General features: G+C 36.3%; 1 protein-coding gene across 3 annotated transcripts in view; it reads left to right on the top strand.

The window, feature by feature from the left end:
* Positions 1 to 12,753, top strand: part of mark4a (MAP/microtubule affinity-regulating kinase 4a) — a 45,155-nt gene that overhangs the window by 23,977 nt on the left and 8,425 nt on the right. For all 3 annotated transcript variants that reach the window (XM_022666597.2, XM_022666606.2, XM_049466579.1), the window contains exons 4-15: positions 2,598 to 2,646; positions 3,528 to 3,593; positions 4,083 to 4,153; positions 4,504 to 4,560; positions 5,612 to 5,848; positions 6,766 to 6,885; positions 7,394 to 7,493; positions 8,307 to 8,416; positions 9,141 to 9,333; positions 9,464 to 9,675; positions 10,454 to 10,557; positions 11,653 to 11,937. In XM_022666597.2, the coding sequence (XP_022522318.1) occupies positions 2,598 to 2,646; positions 3,528 to 3,593; positions 4,083 to 4,153; positions 4,504 to 4,560; positions 5,612 to 5,848; positions 6,766 to 6,885; positions 7,394 to 7,493; positions 8,307 to 8,416; positions 9,141 to 9,333; positions 9,464 to 9,675; positions 10,454 to 10,557; positions 11,653 to 11,937 (1,604 nt within the window). The remainder of the gene's footprint in view (positions 1 to 2,597; positions 2,647 to 3,527; positions 3,594 to 4,082; positions 4,154 to 4,503; positions 4,561 to 5,611; positions 5,849 to 6,765; positions 6,886 to 7,393; positions 7,494 to 8,306; positions 8,417 to 9,140; positions 9,334 to 9,463; positions 9,676 to 10,453; positions 10,558 to 11,652; positions 11,938 to 12,753) is intronic.

The raw sequence follows: 12,753 nt of genomic DNA, 5'->3' as shown, positions 1-12,753 counted from the left end.
GAGATCTTAATGATTAGTACTTAAAACAGATGCAGAAATAATGCAAATCATGCTCTGGTTTATTAACGCATTTCTCCTGAAAGCTTTTGGATTTTTCCAGGTAAATTCCAGGGTCTAAATATATTTGGACAGTAACATATGAAACAAATTGCAGTTTTTAAAGAGAATTATAACAAATAATTATCTTTACCGCCTATTAAGCTTGTACGATTCTATGTACTAAAGTACGCATATTGTTTCATCTTGCATTTCTCCATGCCGCCCCACGTTAGTCTGTTGTGAGTGTGTATGTGGCCACTTGTGTTGTTGCGCTGTTTATCAACATTGATTTATCACCGGTTAGCAAGGATGCTAATCCAGTAAGCTACCAATTAAGCCATCTGTTTATTTACATTTAACTACACATAATTAAAAGCTTAAGAAAATCTGGTAGGCCACAAAGCTGATATTTGCACTGGTGATTTAAATTTTTTTGTGTCAGGTAAAGAAAAAAATGGGTTAAATTGGGAATACATTGTTTCCATTCATGTATTGTGTAACCAATTATTATTCTTTAAGAAGCACAAGCTAATACAATATAAAACTTTTTCAATCATTTTTTTAATAAATAGTTGCAGGTGTTGAGTGGAGGGGATTTGTACTTAAAATTATTTTGAAGTTGGCAGGTCTGCAGGGCTGACTAACACCTCACTAGAATTGAAATGGGAGAGAGCACCATCTACTCCACCTAATGAAAAATGGTGGGCTCTGGCTACTGACGGCAAGCAGCATGACCTTCAGATCATAGTGACAGTGCCTTAGTCCACGGAATCATTTAACTGTATCGTTCCTAACGTGCAGTTAACAAAATTTTGTTAGTTTCTGTGCTGAGCCTTGAGAAACTTCATCAGAGCTTTATTGAATGGCACTATTCATGGCACTATTAATCCTTTCAGACCCTTCATTTACTACACTGGGCATCATGTATGTAAATTTGTTTCCTAAGATTTGTTGCACATAACACTAATCAAGACCTGTTGTCACCCAGAATAGATTGCAAACCAGGCAATGGACTGTAGCTTAGCCCCGCCCACTGCACTGAAATAATTAAAAGTTTATGTGATATAGACACTTTTTTATCATCATGTCTGTTTTACTGTTTAGGGATGGTTTGCGAAAAGGTCAATAGCAAATACAAAGTAACAATGTGTATTTGAAATGATTTAGATTTTAAATTGACTTTACATTGGAATATTTTTTGTTTTGTTTGCATTACAGACAGAGAACTGCATTCCTACACTTTCCCATCACTGGAACATAACTAATTTAGGTCGGAAAGGGTTAAAAATAATAAGGCCAACAATATGTGGTCGCCAGCCACTTTGATTGAGCGGTATCCGTTTGTTTTGTTTCTGTTATAGAGTCTTTAAATGTACTGTGCTATAAGGTATCATCATAAGTGGAGAATAGTACATGTCATCTAACTAGTGCAAATAGTAATTTATTCACATGGCTTATGTGACTCTTATTCTGTGTAACGTAAAAAACATCAAATACAAAGATCAATTTGCTCACACTGTCACCAGCTAAGTAAAACGTTTAAGGCAATAAATCAATAAACGTATAACCACAAGCCAGACTGTAACTAATCTACTGTAAATCTACTGTAAATGAGGAGAGAGAAGCTGGTTAGCATTAGCTTTAATAGCATGTAAACATCCTGCTCTCCACAGAACAAGCTCAGGTCTGGCTGACTAAAACCCCAATATTAATTTTTTCAGGTAAAAATGACTTTAGAAAGAGCAGAAATATAAAATTAATGAAGCGTTGAACCTGTACCCCACATGCTAAGCTAGCCCAACATTGCTAGCTTAGCAAGCTAGACTGGCTACACAAAGCTAGCCTTATATAACTAGCCTGGCTACAGATACAATGATTACCACTAACTAGCCTACACAGTATGCTACACAGTATGGCTGTTCTGCTAACACATATTTTGACAGTAAAAACTTGTCTGAAAGAGTGAATTTAACACACTATTGTTGAATGAAAAATGCGACAGATGTTTTTTTGTTTTGTTTTTGCCTGCAGCTGGCTAGCTTGGTTAAGGTGAGTTTAGCTGGCCAGCTAAAAAACACAGCTTACGAAGGCTCAAATCTCACAAGTTTAGAAGATGAAGCCTCATATCTAAGAACACAAAGCTCTTCACAAAGAGTGAATTATCTTACAAGGTATTTGTTTTTACTATTTGAAGGCACATCTAGCATGGCTTATTATCGTTATACAGCCTAACCTTACATAACAGTGGGGAAAAAAAACACTTTCAACAATATGTTGGTTTGTTACATGAGAAAAACTACCCTAACCTGAGGGTTCTTTTCAGAAAGCAATGTCTGGGGACCCCTGATGTGTAACTGTAGTAACTCATAGTGACTCGAGGATCAGTCACGTCTGGCCGATATCTGCTCTGTTTAATGAGGTCAGAATGAGTGGCTGTCCACTACACTGGATCACTGCATAACATTAGACTTTATTAGAGTGTGGAGATTAACCTTATATTCTGTAAGCATGTTTGTGTGTCTGACTTCCTTTCATCTGTGTCCTCTACTTTCCCGCAGCTATTTCGAGAGGTGCGGATCATGAAGGCTCTTCGTCATCCCAACATAGGTAACACACACCCACACACAAACACGCACAGACACGCACACACACACACATACACAAACACAGAGGTAGTATAACTGATGTGGATGTTCTCACACACAATGAAACTCTCTCTTAACTCTTACACACACACACACATACACACACACTCACTCAGAAACTAATCCTGTCCAGCTGGTGGTGAGGTCAGCACTCGAGTATTAAAGACTATTAGTCCTCATTCAACTCAGCAACACATCATAAAATCATCCTGTATCCCAGTTCATTTGTCTTCTTTTACATATCTCTACATTTGCAGTTTGTCTGTTTTGACCTGTGACCTGTGTTTCTCTCCATGTTCATCCATCCATCTATCTATCCATCCGTCTGTCTATCCATTAACACATCCATCCATACAGCATATCTGTCCGTCTGTGTCTGTTTGTCTGTCCAAATAACTATTTTTGTCTGTCTATTTATCCATCCTTTCATGCAATCACCAACCATATACCCATTATATTTATATTTATATTATATAGTCTGTCTCTCTGTATATTTATTAGGCTGTGCGTCCATTATATATAATATTTATAGGCTGTATATTATCCTGTGCCATTGATATAATGATAATTTTATTTATGTATGAACATTCTAATTTCCCTATGTTTGGATTAATAGATTAAGAAAATATTATTTTCTCTTATTGTATGATATAATGTAATTACACTCTTTAAAAAGTTATTGGAATAAAAAAAGAAATATTCTACATGAATTAAAATAAAAACAATGTTTTTAAATAGAGATGTTGTAGAGCTGTTTGCTGGTGTGAATCAGGATAGGAATCAATCACGTTGATTGCTGTTGTGTTTAATTATTTGTAAAATATAATGTTTTGCGTTTATCAGTGCAACTGTTTGAGGTGATTGAGACAGAGAAGACCCTTTACCTGGTCATGGAGTATGCGAGTGGAGGTAAGTTGTAAAACTACTAAATTTATTATTTTATAGGGTTGAAATGTTTACTGATGGATAATATGATTCTAAGCATGTTTTCACATAAATCATTTTAAATCATCCTAATTTACTACATCCCAAATTTGGGATAACTTGTAGCATATTATTAAGTCATGTTCATTTACTTTGTTATTTTATTTATTATAATGTATACAGTGTAGATTTAAATGTGGGACAAGGGACTTTTAAGTATTAAAAATAAATAATAAAGAGTTTATTATTGGTTTTCAGATCTGCCTTTAGATATGAACACTAATTGTATAAATATGATTTGTTTAAAATACTTTTTACAGCTGTCTATTATTTGACTTCCTTTAGGGCACACAGAGAAAGCATGTTAAAATAATTTAATATACTTATCTGCAAATGAATTTGTTTATTGAATTTGTATGTATATATTACAACATGACAGTTTTATGTAGCTTGTGAATATGAATGTGTTTTAAGGTGAGGTGTTTGATTATCTGGTGTCTCACGGGAGAATGAAGGAGATTGAAGCGAGAGCCAAATTCAGACAGGTGAGTTGTAATCCCACCCCCACCTGCACTGCTCCACAACAATGTTTGGGGGCTCTATTCCCAGTGTCGCCAATGCCTGGCATTCGGTATTAAGTACCATTGTGTTAATGTTTTTCTGCTCCAAAGAGACCTTTTCAATTGGCAGTACTTCTCTACATAGACTTGACAAGCTGTGTGTGTGCATTTGCACATCTGTATAATTTATGTTTGTTATTGCTTGAAACATTGACAGCAGAACTGATATGCAACCTATATTACCTTTCATTAAATTACATTTACAGTTTCATACATATTAGTCCTTTCACGTTTAGGTTGACCTTGTTTGTTTCTTTGTTTGTGTTTCTCTGCAGATCGTCTCTGCTGTTCATTATTGTCACCAGAAAAACATAGTCCACAGGGACCTGAAGGTAAGCAAGAGAACATTTCAAAGACATGTTTTATTAGTTGTTTTTTTATTTTCGTTTTAAGAAGGGTTGATGTTTAGGTTAGTAGTGCTCCAATTTATAACCAGTGAACTCAACAGGCACCCTAATCTGGCAGCTGGATGATGCCCATAGTGGTTTGTTATTCCCGGGCAATTACACTGACAGTTACATCTCATATAAACTAGAGATGCAAAGATAAAATTAAAATTTTGACTGAAACCAAAATGTAACATATTTAAATAGAATTTGCCACTGTGTTTTTATCTTGCTTTTCAAAGGAAAATAAATTACAAAATTATCAAATATTTTTCAACATTATTCAACATTTAACATTGTAATAGCCCACAGCCATATCAAGAAAGCACAATACATTTACCTTAGAATTAATATAATTTAATATTAATATAATATTCAAATTACACTTTTATATCAGCACTACCTTTTTAATCATTATTTTATTTCAGCATTGCTATTCCAGTCACCCTTTTGTCTACCTCAGCAGTTCAATTTTAGTTGTAATTTACCTCAGTAGAGCAACTTTAGTTACATATGAATGACATTTGCACAATGTAATGTTAATATACTAGCTCTGTAGAGCTTCAGTCTTTTAGTAGGAAAACAGACATATTAAGCATGCATAATGCTAAAGCATTATTTCATGTTTTTTTTTTTTTTAAATAGAGTGTAAAAATTAACTTTACCCAACATCGGCTGTTTGATGGCTGCCTGATGGCTCTCTTTTCAGTTGACACTTATTCGGTGCAGCCCTAATATAAACACACTCCATTTGCCCATCTTCATCACTCTCCACTCCTCATCCTTTATACTTCTTTTCTGATCACTTACTTTTTTACTTATAACACCTCCCATCCCAGCTTTTAACTCTGGATTAACTTAAAAACTTTGCTCTAATTCTATACTTCTTTCTCCTCTCTTTCTCTTGTTTCTTACTGTATTTTTCTCTATCACTATCTTTTTTCTATATCTTTTTCTTTCTCTCTCTCTCTCTTTCTTTCTCTCTCTCTCTCTCTAGGCGGAGAACCTGTTACTGGACGCTGATGCGAATATTAAGATAGCAGATTTTGGGTTCAGTAATGAGTTCACGTTGGGGAATAAACTAGACACGTTCTGCGGCAGCCCCCCCTACGCTGCCCCCGAGCTTTTCCAGGGTAAGAAGTACGACGGGCCGGAGGTGGATATCTGGAGCCTGGGGGTCATCCTCTACACACTGGTCAGTGGGTCTCTCCCATTTGACGGACAGAATCTGAAGGTGAGTTTCACCTCTCTTCCAGTTTTCTACACATTCCTTCCAACATGTTTTCACTTCTGTTAGAAATATGCACAACATACACACACGCACACATTTAACTCCATTACTAGTTATTCTATTAATATTTAGTGCAATAGTGTTTCTTACCTCTAACAGATAATGGTTTAATTAGGATAATTCACTCATTTTTCCACAAAAAATACATATTCAAATACATGTTCACTACTTTATTACTTTTGAAAGACCAGCATATAAAACACAATAGTTTTATATAACATTGAAACATAACATTGCCATGTTGTTTTAGTTTTAGTTTTTGTAGTTTTGCAGGGCGGGGTGGTTGCAAATATGTGAGATGGACCATTTTCATATTATATACTGATTACACTGATTAAGACAAGCAGAAGAAGTTCTATACAAAAAAACACTTGTAATTATTTTTCCTAGATCTTAAAACTTTAAAATGGGTCAATTTGACCCGTACCATAAGAGGAGGGTTAAGCTCCCTACTTAGTTCAGTACCACCCTACTTGTTTCAGGAGCCCCTGCTTATTCCAGTAGCTTACTACTCACTTTAGTAGCTCCCTACTTATTCAGTAGCTTCTCACTCACGTTAGTGTATCCTTATTCACCTCTCTATTTCCTTACTCTCTTCATTATGTCCCTACTCCCTTCTTTAGTTACTTACTCAGCCCAGTAATTCTCTGCTGGTCCAGTAGCTTCCTGCTGAGTCCAGTAATTTTTTGCTCCTTTCTTTAATTTCCTTCTCACTTCATTTGTCCCCTAGCTCCTTGTACATTTGTTTAATTTCCTGCTCGTGCTCCTTGCTCATCTCTCTCACTGTTCTCCTCTCTGTTTGAGTTAATGATCTGTGTTGTGTGTTTGATGATATTTCATGTGTGTGTTTTGTGTTGCAGGAGCTGCGTGAGCGTGTGTTGAGGGGGAAATACAGAGTTCCCTTCTACATGTCCACTGACTGTGAGGGTATTCTGCGCAAGTTTCTGGTGCTCAACCCCAGCAAGCGCTGCACACTAGAGGTACACTCTCACATTGTTTTATTCTATAAACGACAGATAACATTTCTCCTAAATTCCAAATAAAAATATTATCATTTAGAGTGTTTATTTGCAGAAAATGAGAAGTGACTGAAATAACAAAAAAGATGCAGAGGTTTTAGACATCAAATAATTCAATGAAAACAAATTCATATTTATAAAGATTTAATAGTTCAGAAATCAATATTTGGTGGAATAACCCTTTTTTTAATCACAGTTTTCATGCATCTTGGCATGTTCTTCTCCACCAGTCTTACACACTGCTTTTGGATAATTGTTATGTCACTCCTGGTGCAAAAATCCAAGCAGTTCAGTTTGGTTTAATGGCTTGTGATCCATCATCTTCCTCTTGATTATATTCCAGATTATGTTCCTCTTCATTCCTCTTCAAATGTTTATATTTATATGTTTATATGAATTCAAAAATTTCTGAGAGATTATTGTCTGACATTCATGGTAATAATCTCTTCCCCTTACTGTTCTTCTACAGCAAGTGATGAAGGATAAATGGATGAATTCAGGGTTCGATGGTGAAGAGCTGAAGCCTCATGTGGAACCGGCTGAGGACTTTAGTGACCCCAGCCGCATTGGTGAGATCATAGATTCTGGACCAGTTTTGAGACAAAAAAATAATTTCAGCATTTTATTCAGTAGATTTTTTTTATGCTACAACATAGACACATCTGAGTAGTAATTCACCTGGTTATTGGTCTTAATGGTCTTGAAACCATCGAACAATAAGCACCAAACATTAAAGAATAATATAATATACATAATCATAATGAAATATTGACTTAGTGTAATATAGAGGTTAGGTTAGATCGGGCCCAAAAAATCTGACTCTCACGTACTGTATCTCCTGTTTCTCTTTTATCTCCTCGTGCTCATATTCTAGTCCCATACATAATTCTGCAGCATTCTGTGTTTTCTGTCGTAGTATTTTGCGGCACAACACCCCCCGCTGCGGGAAAGAAAACAGCGTTTATAAATAAATTAGTTTTTTCACTTTCAGTTTTCATTATTTGGTTTGTTTTCTTTAACAATAATAATTGGTTGCTTAGCAACATTGTGATTATCACACCAGAGCTTTATTTAAAAATAAAAATATAATTAAAAAACAGATGCCTACATCTCAGACTATTTTCTGGAGCCCGACCCGACCCTGCCCGAGGAACGTGGTGGGAAATCTCCGCCCGAACCGACCCGATTTCAGGTCGGGCCTCGGATCAGGTCGGGTTCAGGCAGACAATCTAAGCTCTAGTGTAATGCACAACTGTTAAAAATGGCAAAAAGTAGATCTACACGATTTTTAAGATTTTTTAATATTTACAGATTTTTTTTCACGTCATATCCCCCTCTCACATTCTTTTTCTCTCTTTCTGTTTGTCTCTTTCTCCCGTCAGAGGTAATGGTCGGTATGGGCTTCACTACTGATGAAATTAAGGACTCGTTACTCAATCACAAATATGACGAAGTCACTGCAACTTACCTTCTGCTGGGGCTGAAGTCTCAGGTAATACATACAGACCTGATTTATCCTTAAAGCGAAATACAAACCCTTTCAGAATTGAGTCATCTCATTGTTTTGGTCTGATGCTAACATCAGGTATTTTTCATGTACATGTCTGACCATGTTAATATGTAAACATTATAAAATATAGAAACTTCTGGAAGTTATTTTGTCTTTTATCTCTGCCCAGTCTGGCATTGCCAGCACCCCATGATTTAAATAAACATTTACTTAAATAAAAAATACTGTCCTAAGATGTAGTTAATTAGACAGGGCATGTTTGCTTCTTTATGTTTTAACCAGAAGTATTGTCCAAATTCAATCTGTGGACCTGTTTTCCTAGTGTTTAGTTGTACAAAATGTGGCATAATTAATTGTTATCAACTGGGATCACAAAAAATGCTAACATGGGACAATTCTAACAATGATAAGCTACCTGGGCAAAAAAACCGTTTTTTTTTTTGTTTGTTTTTGTTTTGGATTCTCCATGAAACACTGCTTGCAATTAAAGCAGCTTAAAGTGCATTGATTCGAATAGGTATCCACAAACATTTGATATATAGTCCATCATACCTTGGCTGATCACCTGTGGTCAGTTCTTTAAGGATTTGCTATCAAAGATTATGTTTAAAATAATGCATATTACCATGGTTATTGTGCTACACTTAGTTGATAATAAGCTATATGTGCTATATACGGCAAAACACACTGTTTGTCATGGTTACAGGACGGTGCAGAGTCCCGTATCAGCGGCAGCATGACGTTGCCGAGAGTGCGGCCGAGCCCCATAACCAACGGAACCAACAAACACTCCACAGGTGGTGCCACTGCTTCTTCGTCGTCCTCCTCCACTTCCTCTCACAGCAAGACCCAGCGCAGCGCCTCCACCTACCACCGCCAGCGACGGCACAGTGACTTCTGTAAGAGACTAACCCCTGCAATGCACATTATTACATTACAGCTTACCATAAAAGATTAAATTCTTTATTTAAAACATCTTGACTTTATACACATGGCTAAATAAAATGTGGGTGTGTCTGTTTGTTACAGGTGGTCCTAGCATGCCTGTGATGCACCCTAAGCGTAGCCCGACAAGTGGTGGAGAGCGTGAGCTGCGTGAGAGCCGGATGCCTCCTCGTAAGGCCAGCTGCAGCGTAATGGGCAGCCGCAGCCTGCCTCCGTCCAGTCCAATGGTCAGCAGCGCCAACAACCCCAACAAGGCAGAAATCCCTGAGCGCCGCAAGGACATGACTGCTACTACTGTAAGAAGGGGGTGTAGACGGGGGAGGCTGATAATATCTAATAAACAATATACATTTTCTTTTCAGGATCTTTATGTGATAATGACCGCTATGACCAAAAAATACCTTTTATTTAATTTCAAACATTCAGTCTAAATAAAAACCAAGACTTACCAAGACTCTGATTTGGTAAAATATAATTATAATGTAACAAAATAAAAAATATAGCATAAAAATAATTTAATAATAATGTAAAAGGAACAAAGGTATATCCCAAAATACTAGAGTGCAGAATATTTAGCGCATGCATATAAACTACAAATATAAACAATTATACAAAAAATACCCTTAAAGCTTAACAGAGAAAAACAAAACACTACAGAATAGACTTTCTGCTTTCAAAACAGAATGCTGCTATTATTACAACATGGATTTTAAACAATTCTAATAATATTATCTTCTATTATACAATATGGCACCCCTGAATGGAACAGGTCAAAGGGTCTAAGCTTGGTCACAGTTAGCCAAATACATAATTAATAATATCAGGAGAGAAGCAGTGGGATATTTGGAGTTGAGAATTCTGTGCTTTTCATGTGCCTGTAAGACAAGTGGTTAATATTAAAAATTAGTAAAAACATTAAATTGTAACTGATTTACATTACGGAATAGCCTAACACATAATATTTGGAAGTAGAAACTGTTCTAAATTGATGAGAAATACAACACGACTGTAAGCTTTGCATGTCTGACTCATTTGTGTGTGACTGTGTGTGTGTGTCTGTCTGTGTGTGTGCAGAATAACATCCCTGGTAGTGCGATGACCCGCAGGAACACATATGTGTGTACGGACCGCCCCAGCACTGACAGACACTCCTTACTGCAGAACGGGAAGGAGAACAGGTAACACACACACCATAATGTTAAAGAAAAGGCTTTTCATATGTACAGTTAAAGAATAATCAGATAAGAGCAAATATATGAATTTATTTTATATGTAGTACTATTTAAAGGATACTTGAATCGGAATTAAAGGAATAGTTCAGTAAGGAATCAAACATACTCGATTCGTCACTCATCCCAGATGCAGTCCATCAGCCAAGTTATGTTTGGTATCAGATGTGTGCTTCTTTTTATAGTACAGTCACATGATGGACAAAGCTAGCTGGTGGATTAGCAACTCAGCTAACAGGTTTTATTTAACGCGTTTATACATTCTGGTAAAGTCACTGCAGTGTTACTTATATTTAAATTGGGATTTTTTTGGAGTCTTATTTTAAAATATGTTTATGATGTTAATTTTCGTCTTCCTGGAAACCATTATTATGTCACACTCTAACATTGTTTATGTAACGTTATAGACTAAACTTTACTGAACATTGATTAACATTTTTATAACATTCTCTCTCAGCTAGGAGGCTAGATATGCTATATGCTATAAATAAATAATAATAATAATAATAATAATAATAATAATAATAATAATATGGAGAAAAATATTCCATATCCTTGTTTTACCCATCAAGGATAAGTGATTAAAACAGGTTCTTTTATAGCGAAAGATCCTGACATCCTGTATCAATCAGTCAATTTGACATTAATTGTGTTTTTAGCTGTGTTTAGCTTTTAAATGGTTGACTAAATTTTATGTGGGCTGCAGAATGTTTTTTTTTTTTTTGGGCTGTAAGTAACTCCTCTAAGAAACTCCTGTTCTAAAAGTGATCCATCATTTAATTTTATTACCGAACTGGTGGTCAAAACTGGTGTTATTTCTTCTTTTTTTTTCTTTTTTTTTTTACAAAATACTGTTAGACAGTGTGACACATTTTAAATACATAAAAAAGCTAATTTCTGCTTGAATTTGTGGGGGAAATGTGTTAAAATTTGCTTGCATACAATTTTCTCGTAATTTTATATTTTCTTATCTTGTTAACTTGTGTGTGATCTAAAAATATCTGATCTCTCTCTCTCCCTCTTTCTTTTACCCTCACTGTACAGCTCTCTCTCCCACCGCCTGCCCCCCACCTCTCCCTCCACTCTCAGTATTGCAGGTGCGGGAGCCTCCTCTTCCTCGTCTTCAGGCGAGCGGTGCAGGCTGACCCGCGGCTCCACCATCCGCAGCACCTTCCATGGTGGGCAGCTGAGGGAGCGAGTGCCCGCCGCGTACGGACCGCCCCCCACCTCGCCCACGCTGGGCCACGAACAGGCCGCCCTGCCGCCACACACGCGCTCCAGAGCCACGTCAAACCTGTTCACCAAACTCACCTCCAAACTCACTCGCAGGTACACACACACACACACACATACAACATCCACATACTGTACATTCAAACACAGAAACACAAACACACACATTAACTATAACCTCACACACTAATGCACACTTGGTTGCACATGGCTTGCAAAAGTATTCATACTCATTAAACCTTTTTTGTAATCCTTACAACTACAAATTTAAATGTATTTTATTGAGATTTTAAGTGATTGACCAGCACAATCTAGCACATAATTGTGAAGTTGAATGAAAATAATACATGGTTTTCAGGATTTTATTCAAATAAAAATCTGAAAATTGCGACGATTAAAAGCATTTAGTTCCCTTTAAAATCCAGTGCAGTCAATTTCATTTAGAAGTCACTGAGTCGCTGTGTGTAATTTAGTCTCAGTATAAATACCCCTGTTCTGTGAAGGCCTCAGTGGTTTGGTAGAGAACACAAGTGAACAAACAGCATCATGAAGACCAAGGAACTCAGCAAACAGGTCAGAGATAAAGTTATAGAGAAGTTTAAAGCAGAAGACAATGAGCCCTAACATACAGCCAGAAGTTAGAATGAATCAGTCAAAGTTCTGACCTAAATCCCATTTAGGCATCTGTGGCAAAAATTACTCTTACATTTTTCAGATTTTTATTTGATTAAATTTTTAAAATCTATGTATCAATTTTGTTCCACTTTACAACTATGTGCTACTTTAAGTTAGTAAATCCCTTAAAATCTCAATAAAATACACTTAAGTTTGTGGTTGTAAGGTAACAAAATGTGAAAAAGTTTAAGGGGTATGAATACTTTTGCAAGCCACTGTGTATACACACTCATTCTA

This window comes from Astyanax mexicanus, chromosome 1 (assembly GCF_023375975.1).
Source record: "Astyanax mexicanus isolate ESR-SI-001 chromosome 1, AstMex3_surface, whole genome shotgun sequence".
NCBI lineage: Eukaryota > Metazoa > Chordata > Actinopteri > Characiformes > Acestrorhamphidae > Astyanax > Astyanax mexicanus.
The sequence above is the reverse complement of the archived record's forward strand: the minus strand, read 5'-3'. Positions and strand labels throughout refer to the sequence as shown.